This window comes from Tenrec ecaudatus, chromosome 12, assembly GCF_050624435.1.
Source record: "Tenrec ecaudatus isolate mTenEca1 chromosome 12, mTenEca1.hap1, whole genome shotgun sequence".
NCBI classification, from domain to species: domain Eukaryota; kingdom Metazoa; phylum Chordata; class Mammalia; order Afrosoricida; family Tenrecidae; genus Tenrec; species Tenrec ecaudatus.
In genome coordinates this window covers 32,377,211-32,395,507 of record NC_134541.1, presented here as the reverse complement: position 1 = coordinate 32,395,507, position 18,297 = coordinate 32,377,211, and the positions used below count along the sequence as shown (strand labels likewise).

Below are 18,297 nucleotides of genomic sequence, written 5' to 3'. Positions count from 1 at the left end.
AAACATTGAGAGTGCTATCTCTAAGACTGAACCAGGGACTTTAGACGCAATACTTACATGAATGGATTCTGTGCTCTTGCTTGATCATAACCTTAATATAAAAATAAGCAGTTCTTATGATATGGCCCTACCTGGTACTGACTCTCATGAGACGTCCTCTGAAGACAAGGTGTCATAGCAAAGTGTGGTGAAGACCAGATGGTACCTAGCTATCATGAAAAACAGCGTCTGGAATCTTAAAGTCTTTTCTCAAGATGACCTGCTATCTAATGGAGGAGACAAAGTCCACAGGAAAAAACACACCAGCTTGTGTAACCCAAAAAGAGCCACTGCTAAGATCCAACCCTGGAGAAGAGAATGGCGCCATTGTTCAAATCTTAAATGCCTGCTGTAGGGAAAGCTATGGATGATAGCCAGAGCACCGAGAATCCACGCTCGGAGTCCCTGCAGGGACTGAGTCCCCGGTGAATGCCCAATGCGCACAGGCTAGGAGAGTCTCCAACCCAAACGTCACACAAAGAGGACAGGGAGGTGGATTTCAGCAGCGGTATTTACTAATGTAACACCTTGTCATTTGATCTCCTCTGGGTCTAATGTAAATTAATTCTCAATTTTTAACATGCTACGCTGTATCTTAGATAAAGGTCTTTCCCTGGGTTCTGCAGTCACTGGGAGAGGTCTTCGTGGTTTGGTTTGTGGTGTGTATTGATCTGGGTGGGGAAACTGGGATGAGTGATAATAGGAAACAGTACTTGGATGGATGTTTGCTTTGGGACATGCAGGGAGAGTGGGGACATGAGGAATCAACCTCGATGGGCACAGGAAGGAAGAAAGGGTTCCAAATGTGATTACATCAATGATGGTACACCTTCCTTCTAAATAAGACTGAACTACTGAAGTATGCAGTATGTGATTTATAGTGCAAATAAAAAGAACAAAAGTGCTACACGCATTTGAAAAGTTTGAAAGAGCTGTATCATTTTGACTGGTTATACTTCATTGATCCATGGCTTATAATTCTCCATAATCATATGCACATATTATCATTAGAGGAATTCTTAGGTTCCTTTCTCAGAGCTACAGAATGTCACCTCAGTGAGCAGTCATCTTCATCAGTGAATCCATGGTAGAGTTACTGTGCCGAGTCGGCTGTGTCAAATTTACAGTCTGGGTGGTCGATTTCTCTTCATCCCTTGCGCCCTCAGTTCCTAGTGGAATCCATCCATTCGTTTATTTTATTTATTGAATTATTCTAATTCCCTTTACCATATACCAACATGTAAATTGCATTGACTCAGGTTCTGCTGCTTGGATTCAGACGGACTGCACCACCAGGTGATACACAAGGGAGACCTGCTCTGTAGAGGGTTATTGGCCATGACCTTGATGGGGTGGATTCCGGCACCTTTCTTCCTCGGCACCAAGGTGCGGGTTCAAACCCCCAACTCCACTGTTAGTTGCCAAGTACAAGCCATCTAAGTGCTCCATAGATCTCCTGATCTCCCAAAACTCCATCTCTGGGGGAGTTGGGGAAAAGAGCATTTACAGAGGATTTACAAGGGGTGTTGAAGGGTCAATAGAGGGTCTAAGACCCAGCAGGGGCTGTGTTTCTCTTCATGGAGCTGAGTGTCCATTTCAACCCCTGGTCGTCTCCCTTCTGGGCTAAGCATGAGTGCAGATGATCCTAGATTTCCCACTGCAACGCCTGCCCTTCGCTGGGGATCTTCAGTTTCTGCTGCTTCATTTCTTCCCAGGAAACGTAGACAAGAAAATGAGAAATACAGTTTGGGAAACTTTAGATACCTCCCCAGTAAAGGTCTCTTTTCTACCCTGCTCTTCTTGCTATAGGTCAAGGTTTCAGGACAAGGCCTGGAATCGCCCAATCAGAAAACTAGGGCTCATCCCACCTTCCAGGAAGGGATGACAAGGGAGCCACCTTCATGTCTACCTTCTCAGGTGTTCTACACCTGTCCTTTTAGATCAAACACCAATTCCACTACATAGATTTGCTTTCTGGATCTAACCAGAGCCCAAACATACATGTTTATGACGATGACTCATAGTGTGGCTCGGGCATTAACACAGGGCCCAACAAGAATGGCTTGTCTCAATGGGGGCATAAGCAAATGTGGTGAAGAAAGCTGATGGTGCCCAGCTATCAAAGATATAGCGTCTGGGTCTTAAAGGCTTGAAGGTAAGCAAGCAACCATCTAGCTCAGAAGCAACAAAGCCCACATGGAAGAAGCACACCAGCCTGTGTGACCACAAGGTGTCAAAGGGATTAGGTATCAGGCATCATCAGAACAAAAAATCATATAATTATAAATGAGTGGGGGAGTGCGGAGTGAAGACCCAAAGCCCATTTGTAGGACATCCCTTTACAGAAGGGTCTTGGGGAGGAGACCAGCCAATCAGGGTGTGATGTAGCAATGATGAAACATACAACTTTCCTCTAGTTCCTAAATGCTTCCTCCTCCCCCACTATTATGATCCCAATTCTACGTTACAAATATGGCTAGACCAGAGGATGTACACTGGTACAGATAGGAACTGGAAACGCAGGGAATCCAGGGTGGATGATCTCTTCAGGAACAGTGGTGAGAGTGGGGATAACAGGAGGGTGGAGGGAGGGTGGGTTGGAAAGGGGGAACGGATTACAAGGATATACATGTGACCTCCTCCCTGGGGGACGAACAACAGAAATGTGGGTGAAGGGAGACGTTGGACAGGGCAAGATATGACAAAATAGTAATTTATAAATTATCAAGGGTTCATGAGGGAGGGGGGAGCAGGGAGGGAGGGGGGAAATGGGGAACTGATGCCAGGGGCTTAGGTTGAGAGAGCAAATGATTTGAGAATGATGAGAGCAATGAATGTACAGATGTGCTTTACATAATTGATGTATATATGGATTGGAATAAGAGTTATAAGAGCCACGAATAAAATGATTTTTTAAAAAGAATGGCTTAATGGAGATCCCCTCATAGAGGGGTTTAGGAGAGGAGATGGGTTAATTAGGGTGCGAGGTAGTACCGATGAAGAACACAGCTTTCCCCCAGATCCTGGATGCTTCCTCCCCGCAACTACCATGATCCGAATTCTACCTTGCAGGGCTGGATAGGGCAGAGGTTGTACACTGGTACATATGAGGGTTGGAGGTACAGGGAATCCAGGATGGATGATACTTTCAGGACCAAGGGTGTGAGGGGCGATGCTGGGAGAGTGGAGGGTGAGTGGGTTGGAAAGGGGGAACCGATTACAAGGATCCACATGTGACCTCCTCCCTGGGAGAGGGACGGCAGAGAAGGGGGGAAAGGGAGACTCCGGATAGGGCAAGATATGACAAAATAATGATGTATAAAGTACCAAGGGCACATGAGGGAGGGGGGAGTGGGGAGGGAGGGGAAAAAAAAAGAGGACCTGATGCAAAGGGCTTAAGTGGAGAGCAAATGCGTTGAGAATGATTGGGGCAGGGAATGTATGGATGTGCTCTATACAATTGATGTATGTATATGTATGGATTGTGATAAGAGTTGTATGAGTCCCTAATAAAATGTAAAAAAAGAAAAGAGGAGAAAAAAAAGAAAATGATTAGGGCAAAGAATGTACAGATGTGCTTTATACAATTGATGTATGTATATGCATGGACTGATAAGAGTTGTATGAGCCCCTAATAAATTGTTTTAAAAAAAAAGAATGGCTTGTCTCAGTGGCATGTGTTCAGGAACACTTGCTGAGTAGGCTCATCTCATGGATTTGGCAGAATCATCTGGAAGCGTCTCACTTACATGGTGCGGGCGATTGGCTATGAGCTGGCACCTTAACTGACCTGTGAGATACAACTCCTTCGTGTGCCCTTGAGTCATAGCCTCTCTGAAGGACAAACGAGGGCTTCTGCACAGTTGTGACTGGATTCCAAAAATGCAAGATGCAAGTCCAGAGAATTTGTGGGATATCGCGTAGGAATTCACAGAGCATCGTTTGCCCCTTATTCACAGCCTGTCCAGGTTCAGGAGGAGGGATCATCCACCCACCCCTTCATGAAAGGAGGACCATAAAGCAAGGGGGTGGGGATAACACTGTAGTCATCATCTTTCTAAAGAGGGGCTGGGGTTATGATGGATGCCACACAGAAAACTCGGGTCAGCTTCTTATCAAGATCAATAACAGTAAAAGCAAGAATAGTCTATTCTCAATTGGAAGAGGAAAACTTGTCTCAGCTGTTCCTTTGGCCTTGTCCCCCTTATCTCAAAGTTAGTCTGTAGCAAGCAGTGACTTGGGGTAATGAAGAAATTAAGCCAGAGACATGCCTGGAGGATTATTGGTCCCGCAGAAGGATTGAGAGGCTCAGGACACCATGGTGTGGGCTGCACACGCCCATTCAGAAGAGGGAGGAGGAGGCACATTCTTGGGGTGGGCATATTTACTGTAGTCGACTCTACCCAGAGCTGGCCCCAGACAAGAGGAACCCCCATCCTCTTGGCTATGTTTCCAGGTCTCTTGCTCTCCTTCAGAGACCTCCACCAATCCCTGAACCGGCTTCTTCTCTCCTCCAAAACAGAAACCACAATGCTCACCCAGTGCTTCCCTGCTTGTTCAACAGAGCTACTTCCCCTGCAAGAAGCAGACAGAAGGAGCTCCCCTTACGCTGGGCAAGGAGTGGGCAAACCCCAAAGCTGTAATTAGCCAATGACTCAGGCTCTTCTTACACACCACTGACACAGCTCCAGTCTGGAGCCAGAGTACTTCAGCTTCCATAACATACATGCTGGTTTGTAACCCTTCCAACCTCTGGACTCCAAGTATTTAGCTCATCTGAGCCCAGAAGTTGGGCTGATACAGGAAACAAAATACAGGAAACCATCACAAGGTTGTGCGGCAATACCCCTTACCCAACACACGTCTCAGGGTTCTTATGTGAGGGAGCACCAGCAGCACCCCTGAGATGTCCTGTATGATTGAGAGGACAAAGCCTGGGCACTCACAGAGGTGGACAAGACCTCTTCCATATCTTTGTAACACAGGGCGCTTATCTGTGTAACCCGTTACATTTTGTCTGAATTCTGTTTCACAATCTAGAAGCAGGAACTTCCTGATTGCCACAGCCCTCTCCTCCCATCACAGACACTCCCTGTGGCATCACGAGAGAAGACTGCAACGCTCTCCACGCAGCAGACTCCATGATGCTCATCACGGCTCCCCAGTCCTGCCTGCCGCTCTCGCTCTCGTCCTTGCTGCTGCCTCTGCTGCTGGGACTCACAGGTGAGTGTGGCCTCCCTCAGGCACCAGAGAGGGAAGGCTCACCTGGGCAGGAGCTTCACACAGGTAGCTTCCCTCCTGTCTCCAGCTCTCCTGCTGTGACTCTGCTTCTGGAATGACCTCGCAGTCAGCAGACCCTTCTCCTCTGCCTCTTCTTTCAGACATTTTCTTCAAAGTTTGCTTTCATACTATGAATTCCTCAGGACATTCCCCAGAAGTCTTGCTTCTTCCCTGGGGAAGTCATGCAGCTTCCAGGGATCCTGTCTTCTCCCACACAGGACTTTGGAGACTTGACCTGACAGGGGTGCCCATCTTTCATCCACTTCCCCATCTCTTGCAGAATCACTGAGAGGTGCTAGGCTGCCTTAGATGGAGGCATGGAAGGTGCTTCTGAAGAAAGGGTTGGCAATTTACATTTGTAACATGTGCCATTAAAACTAAATGCAGCTGTGGGACCAGTTGTGGGGGAATTAATTGTCTCAATCAGAACAAGGTTAGAGGCTAAATGGAGAGCAGATCATCAATTCCTCATACCCAAGCTGTAATCTAAGCTAGAACATTTGAAAACACGTCCAAAATGGTCAAAGTGTGACTTGAGTGATCCTTTAAGAATCCATAGACTCTCTCAAGAATAGATTTGAAACATTCAACACGATGAATGAAGACCAGATAAGATTAGGGATGAAATCAGACACATCATACACGAAGAAAGAAACCAATCATTTTAAAAGGAGAGAGAGGAAGTGAGGGGGGCGGGAGAGAGAGAGAGAGGGCAGAAGAAATTCTGAAAGCTGCTCTTGAGAGCTGTCGTGGTTGGCGGGGCTGTGTCTGTGATGACGCAGTAATGCTGTTCAACAGAATGGCCCCCACCGCCTGTGCCATCCTCACCGTTATCACTGGGTGTGTTGGACAGGGTTCTCTAGAGAGACAGACCAGATTGCTAGTAATTATATATAAATGTATTTATAGAGATAGATATATAATACAAGAAATGAGCCATTAAATTATATACAGATAGATAATACAAGAAATTAACAGTTAAATTATAAAGCAGTGAGACACTGGCAGTCCTTGAAGACTTGAGAGCTGCCAGTTGCCAGTCCCTTTCTGTAGAGAGAGCTGGGCTATATATATCCAGGCAGCAAACAGCAAGGCAGGTCCCCAACTGTCAACTGTCGGTCCCCAGCTCCAGAGATGAACATTCCAATCGTGTGGGCTTAAAGGGACCTCACCTTACAGCGACACAGTCCGCAGGCTAGGCATCCCACAGGTAGTGTACTCCTTTAAATTGAGGCACAGAACAAGCAAGGCGAGGCTCACCGAGCCATTTATTCCTCCGCCCTTCAATTAATCCTACTTGTGTTTATCGGCCAGGCTGGCACAATAAACTATCGCACTGGGTTTGAGTCCTTTGTTGTGATCACTGCGTAAACCCACTTTGTCCAGAGCCTTCCTTTCCCTCTGTCCTCCTTTACCAGCAAGATGTCCTTTCCTCCGGACGGGTCTCCCTTGATAAAGTGTCCAAGGGACATCAGACAAAGTCTTACCATCCTGCTGCTAAGGAGCATTCTGGTTGTACTTCTTCCAAGACACATTTGTGTGTTCTTTTGTGAGTCCATGGTACTTTCAATATTCTTTACCAGCACCATAATTCAAATGCATCAATTCTTCTTCGGTCTTCCTCATGTCATATCCAACTTCCATATACACAGTAGGTGATTGAAAATAATACCAGGACGTGGGTCAGGTGCACCTGAGTCCTCAAAGTGACATCGTTGTCTGCAGCACTGTAAGAGGTCTGGAGCAGCTGCTTTCCAAATACAATGTGCCCTTTGATTGCTTGACTGCTGCATCCACGAGCATTGGTTGTGGACAGAAGCAAGATGGAATCCTTAATAATTGCAATCTCTTCTCTGTTTAGCATGATGTTACCCATTGGTCAAGTTGTGAGGAATTTGTTTGGCTTTTTTTTACTGTAAGTTTTGAACTTTGGTCTTCAGCAGCAAGTTCTTCTAAACCAGTGGTTCTCTACCTCCCTCATGCCGTGGCCCTTTGATACAGTTCCTCATGCGATGAACCACAACCATAAAAATGATTTTCGTTTCTACTTCATAACCGAAATTTTGCTACTGTTATGAATTGGGCAGCCCCTGGGAAGGGTTGTTCGACCTCCAAAGTGGTCGTGACCTACAGGTTGAGAACCGCTGGTCTTAACCTCCTCACTTTCAGAAAGCCAGGTGTGTCATCTTCCTCCAATCCTGATATCACATTTTTCTTTATAAGGTCCAGCTTCTCGTATCATGTATGAAGCGCACAGATTGAATAGTTGTGGCCCAGATGCCATCTTGGTGCACAGCATGCCTGATGTCTAACCTGGCAGAACGCTCTTGTTCTGTTCACACACTGATTCTTGGTCTCTACAAGTCCCACAGGAGCGCCATCAAGGAGTTTGGAATTCCTGTTCCCCACAAGGCTACTGATGGTTTCTGATGACACACAGCCCAACGCCTGGCATAGGCATCGTAACATAAGCGAACGTCTCTCTCACGTTCTCTGCTTTCAACCTGACAGCCTTTGTTGCATATCCTCTTCTCAATTCAGCCTGAACTTCAGACAGCTCCCTCTCAATGTACTACAGAAGCAACCGTTGTTGAATGATCCTTAGCCAAATTTTATTTCCATGTGATATGCATCATGTTGTTCTATAATTTGTGCATTCTGTTGAGTCACCTATTTTAAATGGATACAAATATGGAACTTCCATTCAATTAACCAAATGGGTGTCTTCCAAATTTGGGGGCCATTGAGGAGTGAGTGGCTCCAGTGCTTCACCGGCTTGTTGAAATATGTCAACTGAAAATTTGTCAACGACTGCAGTCTTGTATTTAACAAATGCCTCAGGGAAGTTTAGCTTTCTTCCTTCATTTTCACTGGTTCTTGATCTTACACTATTTCTCAGGAAGTTTGAAAGGCAACTAGTTCTTTTGGGTACAGTATTTCTGTGTATTCTCCCCATCTTCTCTCGTGCTTCCTGCAATGTTCAATATTTGTGCCCATGGCATCTTTCGATACTATAACTCGAGTCTTGATTTTTTTCTTTAGAGCCTTCAGATCAAGATACGATGAGCCTATTAGTTTTTTCATTTTCTTAATCCGGGTCTTTGCATATTTCTATCTTCAGTGCTCAATCCATCAAATCAGTTTTCAGAATTCAGGTGGTATATATTCTAATTCACATTTGGTTCTCTTGGAGTTGCTTTAATTCTCGCAACTGCAAACTGAATGTAAGTATGAGTGATTGATGTTGTGGCCCACAGTCAGCCCCTGGCCTTGTGTTCACTGCTGCTATCAAGCGTCTGCACCGTCTCTGAGCACAGGTGTAGTCTATTGATGTCGGCTGCTCTGTTTAGAGGAGTCCAGGTGTATAGTTGCCACTGTGTGGTTGCAAAACATATTGTGATGAGGAAGTTGTTAATCTTGCAAAATGTTATCGTGTAATCTCCAGATTCATTTCTGTCAAGAAGGAAGCATTTTCAAACTACTGTTCGTTCCTCTTTGTTTCCAACTTTGATATTGATGGGGATTTAGGCTGTTTCCAGCTTCTTGCTATTGTGAACTGTGCTGCGATGAACATGCAGGAGAAAACATCTGTTTGTGATCTGTTTCTTATTTCCTTTGGGTGTATGCCCAGTAATGGGATCACTGGCTAGTATGGTAGCTCATTTGCCGTCTGTTTTAGGTTTCACCTTATCGTCTTCCACAGCGGCTGTACGTATTTACAAGTCCACCAGCCGTGGATAAGAGTTCCAATCTCACCACATTTCCAATATTTGTTCTCGGATTTTAAAATTTGGGCTGCAGTTATGGGCATTAGGTGGTATCTCCTGGTTATTTTGACTTGCATTTCCTAGCTTTCCTAGCGATCTGAGTGTCATCCTTTGTGAATCATTTATTCAGGGCCTTTGCACACTTTCTCAGGGAGCTGCTGGGTGTTTTCTTGTCGTAAACTGGTAAAATTCTGTAGATTTTAGTAATTAGTCCTTTGTCTCTTGTGTGGTTTCTATATATCTTTTCGCAGTGTGTTGGTTCTCTTTTTACACTTTTAATGAACTCTTTTGATGTGCACAAGTGTTTTATTTTTAATTGGTCCCACACATCTAATGTATCTTTCACGAGACGTGTTTCCTTTGTTATTCCTGATAGCCAGTCCATTTCCTGAACTAGAGCTCCTAGCTTTGTCCCAATTTTCTAGTTGAGAATCCTAAAAGCTTTAGGTTTTGCATTTAGGTCTTTGATCCAATCCACCTTGAGTTTGTTCTTGTGCACGGAGTGAGATGTGGGTCCTATTTCATTCTTCTGCATGTGGATATCCAGCCTTTCTGACACCGTTTATTGAAGAGGGCACCTGCTTCCCATTCGGTGGTTGTTTTTGTTTTGTTTCCCTTTGTCAAAAATCAGTTCTCTGTATGTGGATGTTTTTATTTGGGGGTTTTCTGCCCTGATCCATTGGCCTGAGTATATATTGTTACATCAATACTGGGCTGTTTTGACAACTGTGGCAGTAGAGTAGGTTTTGAAGTCAGGTGTGCAAGACCACCTATCTTGAGGGGTTCTTTACCTACCCTGGGGCTATTCCCTTTCCACAGGAAGATGGTAATGTGTTTCTGCATTCCTTTGAAGAAGGATGCTGGGCTTTTCCCTGGGATTGTAGGTTGCTTGAGGATTTGTAGATTGCTTGAGGTAGTATTGACATTTTCACTATGTTGAGTCTTCCCATCCATGAACATGGGACAAGCTTCCATTTGTGCAGACCCCTTTTGGTTTCTTGCAGTAATGTTCTGTAGTTCCCTTCTTACAGATCTTTTGATTTGGGGTTACATTTTTCCTAGGTATTTCGCTTTTACATGGCTATTGTGAATGGAACAAATTCATTGGCATATTTTCTGCATTACCGTCGCTGGTATATAGGAATTCAGTTCATTTCTGCTTATTAATCTTGTACCTTCTGCTCTATTCAACTCCTCTATTGTTTCCAGCAATCCTGTTGTGGACCCTTAAGAGTCTCAATATATAAAATCATATTGTCTGAAAATGTCATACGTTTCACTTCTTCTTTACTCAGTTGTACACTCTTGATATCTTACCATTGTCTTATGGTACTGGCTAGGACTTCCAGCACAATACTGAATAGAAGTGGGGACAAGGGGCGTTCTTGTTGGGTTTCCTTATTGACTGGAAATGTGTTCAGCTTTTCTCCCTTGTGTGTAATATTGGTTTTTGGGTTTTCATATATGACTTTTCTTGTCCTGATGATTTTCCCTTTGAATCCTTTATTCTTGAATCTTCATTGGGAATGGGTGTTGCATGTTATCAAATGCTTTTTCTGCATCACTTGATATGATCATATGGTTCTTGTCATTTTCTTGTTGATGTGGTGGATTACATTAATAGTTTTTCTAATGTTGAACCATCCCTGCAGCCCTGGTATAAATCTCATTTGGTTATGATGTGTCATTTCTTTTGATATGTTGTTGGATTCTATTAGCTAAGATTTTGTTGAGGATTTTTGCATCTATACTCATGAGTGCTATCCGTCTGTAATTCCCTATCCTGTACGGTCTTTGTCCAGTTTTGATATTGGGGTTATGCTGGCTTCATAGAAGGAGTTTGAGAGTTCGCTGTCTCTTTATATGTTCTGGAAGATTTTCTGTAGGATTGGTGTCAGCTCTTCTCTAAATGCTTGGTAGAATTCTCCTGCAAAGGTATCTGGAGTGGAGCTTTTTTATTGTGGGAGTTTCTTGATGATTTTATCTATTTCTTCTTTGCTATGGAAGAACTGTTCAAGTTCTTAATGTCCATATGCATTACTCTGGGGAGAGAGTGAATTCCTGGTATTAGTCTATAACCTCCAAATTATTGAATTTTTTTTGAATACAGTCTTTCATAATACTGCATAATTAATATTTTTATTTCATTTGGCTCTCTTGTGACTTCCCCTGTTTCATCCCTGATTCTAGTTATTGACGTCTGCTCCTTTTTTGTTGTTGTTGATAATTTTGCTAGCAGTGTGTTGATTTTGTTGATGCTATCAAAGAACCAACTTTTTGCTTTGTTTATTTTCCCCCCATGGTTCTTCTGCTCTACAGTTCTTTTCTTTCCACTCTAATTTTTATGATTTCTTTCTTTTGCTTTGGAAGGATTATACTGTTGACTCCGTTTTATAGCTGCTGGAGGTGCTGCGTTAAGGTGCTGACCATATCTTTCTCCTCTTTTTGCAAGCGTGCATTTATTGCAATAAAGTAACCTGTGATAACTTCCTTTGCTGCATCCCATAGGTTTGGGTATGTTGTATTGTCGATCTCATTGGTTTCTAGGAACTTCCTGATTTCTGCTCTAATTTCAGCTATTACCCATTAATTTTTGAGAAGTGTATTATTGAGTGTCCAAGAGTTTGCCTTTGTTTTATTCGTCTTTCTATTGTTGATGTCCAGCTTTACAGTGCTGTGGTTAGAGATGATTTGAATGACTTTTATGGGTTTGCCTCACATCCCTGCATGTGGTTTATTTTACAATATGAGTCATGCGCATTGGAGAAGATTGTGTATTTTTTGCTGTTGGTTGGAGGGCTCTGAAAATGGCTAGGAGTCAAGTTGTCCAATTGTATTGTCGCTCTTCAGATTTTTTTATTGTGTTTCTTACCGGTTGACCTATCTTTCTTTGAAAGCAGTGTACTGAAATAATCTACTCTAATTGTTTATCCGGCAATTTCTCTTCTCATATATTTGAGTTTCATTGACAAATTTGGGGGGTCTTTCATTGAGTGCACATATATTTACTATATTTATGGGTTCTTGGTCTATTGATGTCGTGAAGTTTGTGTAATGCCCATTTTTATCTCTCCTTATATCATGTACCTTGAGGTCTATTTGCCACAGATTAGTACTGCCAACCCTGCTTTTTTTTAAAAAATGTCATTAGCTTGGTACATAGTTCTCTATCATTAGTCTCTCAGTTTATGTTTGTCTGTGAGTTTTGAGATGTGTCCCTTAAAGGCAGCAAGCGAATGGATGAATTTGTTGTCTAATCCAGTCTGCTAGTCTTTGTCTTTTAATGGGTGCATTTAAACTATTAACATGCTGTATAATTCAATCTAAATGTAGATCAGTTGCCATCATCCACTATTTTTGTTTGCTGTTTTCTTTTATTCTCCTTTCTAGGGTGGTGTGTGTGTGTGTGTGTGTGATTTTTTTCTTGCCTTTGTTTCTCCGTTGCATGTGTAATGTTTTGGGTACTGTTTTCAGTGTGTTGCTTTCTGGTTGGTTTTATGCCCTGTGGTGGTTTTTCATTTCTCTGTCAATTTTAATGGAAAGGTTTGCAGGATAAAGGATTCTTGGATTGAAATTGTTTCCTCTCAAATTTCAAATTACTTTGCTCCACTTTCTTCTGTCTTGCATGATCTCTGCAGAGAGGTATAAGCTCATATTTGTACCTGTTTACCTTGTATGTGACTGCTTTCCCCCCTCTAGCTGCTCTCATGATTCTCTCTTTTCCCCTGAAATTGGGTAATGAACTACTACATGTCTTGATGTGGTTTCGGGGCATTTAATCTAATCGCAGTGTTCTCTGCGATTGCTGTTCTTCCTGAATGGTTATTGTCCACTCCTTTGTGATATTGGGGAAATTTCCTTCCAAGAATTCCTTCCTATTTTAATTGTAGGCTTATTTCTTTCTTCCTGCTCTGGTACCTCAATATTCAAATATTGTTTCAATTCATGGTATCCCACATCATTCTCAGGCTTTCTTCAGATTCGTTTGCTTTTTGTGTTTGATTGTTTCTCTTGTTTGTGGAATTCTGCTTGGTTATCTGTGAGATCGCTGATTTGCTTTTCTATTTCTTTCATTCTGTTGTTGAGGTTATTCATCTTTTTTTCCGATTTCCACTATGTCATTCCTTAGCTCCTACATTTTCGTTCTAGTGTGAGGATTCTAGATCTCTATTTAGTTATTAGTCTTCAGGATTGATCCCCTAATTTCTGGTACACGCCTAATCAATATTTTAATGCATTCTTTCTCTGGCAGTTCAAGGGCTTTTTTGTGTGTAAACAATTGGGTTTGGGGCACCTTGAGTAATCTACTTGTTTCTTTCTATTTTTTATGGTAGCTGCTGGTGTTAGCTGTTGTTTGTGCTGCAGTTTTGGCTGAGCTAAAGGTGATGCATACTCTTTTGGGATGTGTAGCAGAAAGGGGCTGGCTCTTTACGGTAGGGGAGGATCACATTGGTGCTATAAAACATATTGTGTGTAGATAAGGAAGGATTGTTAGTTTGGTGAGAAGGAGGATTAAGGTATAGCTTTTTTTTTTTACATTTTATTAGGGGCTCATACAACTCTTATCACAATCCATACATATACATATACATACATCAATTGTATAAAGCACATCCGTACATTATCTGCCCTAATCATTTTTTTTAATCTTTTTATTGGGGCTCATAAGGCTCTTATCACAATCTGTACATACATCAAATGAGCAAAGCACCCTTATACATTCGTTGCACTCGTCACTCTCATAATTCACCTTCCACTTGGGTTCCTGGAATCAGCTCAGTTTAAGGTATAGCTTTTAAGAGGTGGTATCAATCATAGGAATCCTTCCTGCTAAGTGTAGTCGTTTTTGATGAGTTGGAGAAGAGAGTTATGGGAAATGCAATTTTACTTGGTAAGTTAAAGGAGGATGTGTGTTACTGAAGTGGAGGGAACAAGTTCCAGACGTTTGGTTGTGGGGTAAGAGAGGGGTATATTCAGAGACCCGTTGTGCCCTTGGCACCAGGAGAGGGACCTGGACCTCAGCTAGGGATATTCCCAATGGGAACTCTACTCTTCTGGGCTGCAATTGGTTCCAGCATCCAGGGGCTCCAGGAGTCCACACGGGTGTCCATAGGATGCACTCAAAGGGTAGACTCGTCCTAGGCCACGTCCCCACCCTGACAAGCCACTGAATGGGGTTGGAGGTTAGGGAGTGTATGAGAAGGGGAAGATGCCAGGAATTGCTGCCCTACAGAAAGGGAAGCAAAGAGCTGGTCTAAAAAGGGAAAGAGTGTGTGATGACCTCAGCTGAACTCTCTGTGGGAGAACTAAGAAAAGATCCTGGGGTTCTTCAAGACCCATTATTGTGTCCGGGTCACCCAATGTGGCCTCTGACCAGAAATCTGGTGATCACACAGTGAACTCTTCATGCAGCTGATCGTACATCATCGCCATCTTCCCGGAAGTCCTCATGACATCCCTTTCAGTGACTCCTTAGCACTGTTCTCTGCAGAGCATGTGCTACTTTGTTTCCCTCCACGTCTGCTGGCATGCTCCTCTGCTCCAAGCTCCCCCACTGGCACACTATCTCTTCCCAAAGGGTCGCAACTATGGGATCAAGCATAAGAATTGATTACATGTTTTATCAATTTCTGACTGAAGACAATGGTAAAATTTTTCGGTTTTCATCACTAGCTTTTGGTAGGTACATAAATTTGAATAATGGTTGTATTGCCTGTAGTTGCTGGTGTTCAGGTAGTTGTTCTTTGATCCCAGGCAGCATTGGACTTCAATAGATCTTGAAATCTCCTATTTGATCATGGGTGTGATGCCATTCCTCCTGAAGTTGTGATTTCTGGCAGTGCAAGCCATATGGGTGTCTGATTCAAACTATTAAATGATGCAGGAAACATCAAAAGAAGATGGCTACCAAAGACTTACAAGCTACTTACTCAATAAATGGAGTCACACAGACACAGACAGGAGATGGCAATAATACACAAAAATCACGCATAATCACTATACCCCAAACGAACCTGTCAACATTCAAGAAGGAACTATTTCAGGATCAAGAACTAATAAAGTTAAAGGAAAACTCATGCAGCATCGAAAACATTTAACAAAATTAAGGCCTCAGAGATTGCTGGAAAGTCCATTGAAACCTTTCAACAAGCTGATGAAGCAATGATACACTCGCTCGTCTATGCCAGGAAATTTGGGACACCACTACTTGGCCAACTCCAGGGAGAAATTCATTTTTGTACCCATTTCAAAAGAGGCAACCCAACAGAATGTGCAAATGAGAGAACACTATCGTTAATCTCATAGGCAAATGACATTTGACTGAAGATCCTCCAACAATGACTGCGGCAGTACTTTGGCAGGGAGCTGACAGAAATTCAGGCAGACTCAGAAGAGGATATGGAAAAAGTGATATTATTGCTGTTATCACATTGATCCCGACTGAAAGCAGAGAATGACAGAAGGATGTTAATCTAGTCTATTGACTATGCAAAGAATTCGGATGAGTGGACTTGGTGGACCATAACCAACTATGTATAGCCATTCCATAGCACTTCATTGAGCTCATGTGAAACTTATACATGGATCAACTCATGTACAAGTGGAGGTGTATAAACAGAAGAGAGGAAACACCACACAGTTTAAAATCCAGAAAATTATGTATCAAGGGAAATTGATGTAAGGTATGAAAATAATACACTATAACTTATCATGATGGAGGGCGGGAGAGGGCGGGAGAGGGTGGGATGGGGAATAATGAGCTGATATCAAGGACTCAAGTAGAAAGAAAATGCTTTGAAAATGATGGCGGCAGCATGTGTACAAATGTGCTTGACACAAGGGATGATTGTGTGGATTGTGATAAGAGATATAAGAGCCCCCAAATTAAAAAAAAAGAGAGAGAGAGAAGATATCCTCATGAAAAATAAAGAAAAGATTTAAATTGTCAAGGATTTCATCTTGCTTCAATCCACAATCAATGCTCACTGACGCAGCAGTCTGCAGACCAATGAAATATTGAATTGAGTAAATCACCTGCACAAGACCCCTAAAGAATGTTAACAGAGAAGCACTTTGCCGACTAAGGTGCACCTGACACAGACCCTGGAATTTTCAATCCCCTCATCCTAATGTGAAAGTTGAACACTGAATAAGGACGACGGTAGAGGAATTGATGCAATTGAATTATGCTGCTGGAAAAGAATCTTGAAAGCACCCTGGCCTAGAAAGAACAAAAAGGTCTATCTTACAGTCGGTGCAGCTGGGATACTCCTGAGATGTAAGGACGGCACACGGTGTCTCAGGGACTTTGCAGAGGTTGTCGGGAGAAGCTCTCTCGGGAAAAGAAACACATCATGTTTGGTAAAGTGGACGGGTGGTGAAAAGGGGAAGCCTCTTTCTTTGGACAAGACTGAATGGATGGATTCAGTGGTTGAAACTGTGGGATCAAGCAGAAGAGTAATTGTGAGGATGTGCAGATGGGGCGCTGTTTTGTTCTGTTGTGCATACAGTCGTTAGGCGTCCAAATCAATAGGTGGCCCCCAAGAACAACAATAACCTGCAGCTTGATGCTGCTGTGGGCTGGATATGTGAGCTAAAGCCCAGGGGGTGTGATTCAATTGTCCGTCAGGACTCGTCAATGTGGGCACCATCTGCCCCTAGGTCTTTCTGTCCAGATCCATGCTCAAGTCTCAACGTTGAACAAGGCCTGAGAGAGCAGCTTTTCCTCCAGCCCCCTCATGAAGATTAAGCCCCACAGAGAGGAGGGATGGACTACACTCACCCAGAAGGCCCAAGGCAGACCTGGAGGAAATGTCGAGTCACTCGCCATCCAGGCCAAGGCTTTTCAACTGGACAGTGCTGGTTCCCACTGTACAAGTCAGACTGGACCCCGATTATCATGGAAATATGAGAACCCTAATAAGCCTTCTCACTGTCAGCCACTTATTGGCTCAGGACTTGCTGTGTCTGACTCCCTATTGGGGAGAGCACCAGGAGGGTCAGGGTGTCCTATGCAGGTCCCTGAGGCAGAGCCACTGGGCCAAGGCCACATAGTTCAAGTCAGTGTTGGGATGGTGACCTGGATCAGTCTCACCCAGAGCCCACATGATCAATGACTGCACCATTCCTTAGAGAGCTCTTTATAGTGTTTTCCAGGTGGGGAAACTGAGGCCAATGTTGTTCAAGACACCAGTGCCCAGAAGCGGAAGCCACATAATACAAGGGAAGCACCCACTGGGTGCCATACCTGGGCTGAGGCTTGAATATCTCTTATCATCCTTATATTTCTATTTTGGAAAATTTCCAACATAGCAAAATTAGGGAGAATCAAAGGTGTGACAAATGGCGGTTATCAGTACCCTGCATTCCTTGTTCCACCTGCTCCGGGCTTTGCTGGACAATGGAAAGAGGATGCTGGCCATTGTGGATCGTCCCCACACACGTACACATCCATTCTCCAGTGTGCGTCCTGCATGTGTGTCCTAGTCTCTTCCTCGCAGTCAGCCAGAATCAGGGGAGTCCCTCATCCCGTTTTACAAATACGGAAACCGCGGCTTCTCCAACGGCCCCTCCTACAGCGGCAGGGAGCCTGGGAGTGGAGCTTATTTGCTTGTACCCACTTTGCTCTCATGATGATCGCCACGTTAATGACAGATACTCATTCAAAGAGTCTGAGGCCCCCCTAAGTGCAAAGAATGTTCTAAATGCTGAGGGTCAATGTGAACCCCCGCCTTCGTGAACATGACTTTATAGTGGGAAGCAAAGACAAATCCAATCTGGGGAGGTCACGGAGCAGGATGGGACAACAGACTTGGGAGGGGAGGCTCAGACGGGGTCAGGGCCAGAGCCCCTGAGAGGAACAGAGGCCTGACCTCACCAGACGGAGCACCCTGGGCCTCAGGAAACCAGCACCCCAGGCACAAGGAGCATCACATCATGATCTGGAATGTTCTGGGAGCAACCCTGAGGCCGATGTAACTGGAGGGGTGTGGGTTAGGAAGCCATCAGGCAGAGCCAGAGGAGCTGGGTCTCTGGGCAGGTGGCACCAGCAGGCCAGCCCATGGTGGGACCTTCATTCTGTGCAGCGTCTGAGCTCATTCGCTGCGTGGTTCTGTGGCATGGACCAATGTATATACCCCAGATGAGAGTCTGAGGGTCCAAGAGGTGAGGAGAGTCACTCAAGGTCATGCAGCTGGTGAGGGCAGAGCGA

The 18,297-nt window shown here is 44.0% G+C and overlaps 1 protein-coding gene across 1 annotated transcript in view; it reads left to right on the top strand.

Moving 5' to 3' along the window:
* The window catches only part of LOC142422617 (signal-regulatory protein beta-1-like), a 47,483-nt gene that overhangs the window by 15,249 nt on the left and 13,937 nt on the right, over positions 1-18,297 (top strand). The window contains exon 3 of the mRNA XM_075527960.1: positions 5,125-5,262. Coding sequence (XP_075384075.1) covers positions 5,125-5,262 — 138 coding nt within the window. The remainder of the gene's footprint in view (positions 1-5,124; positions 5,263-18,297) is intronic.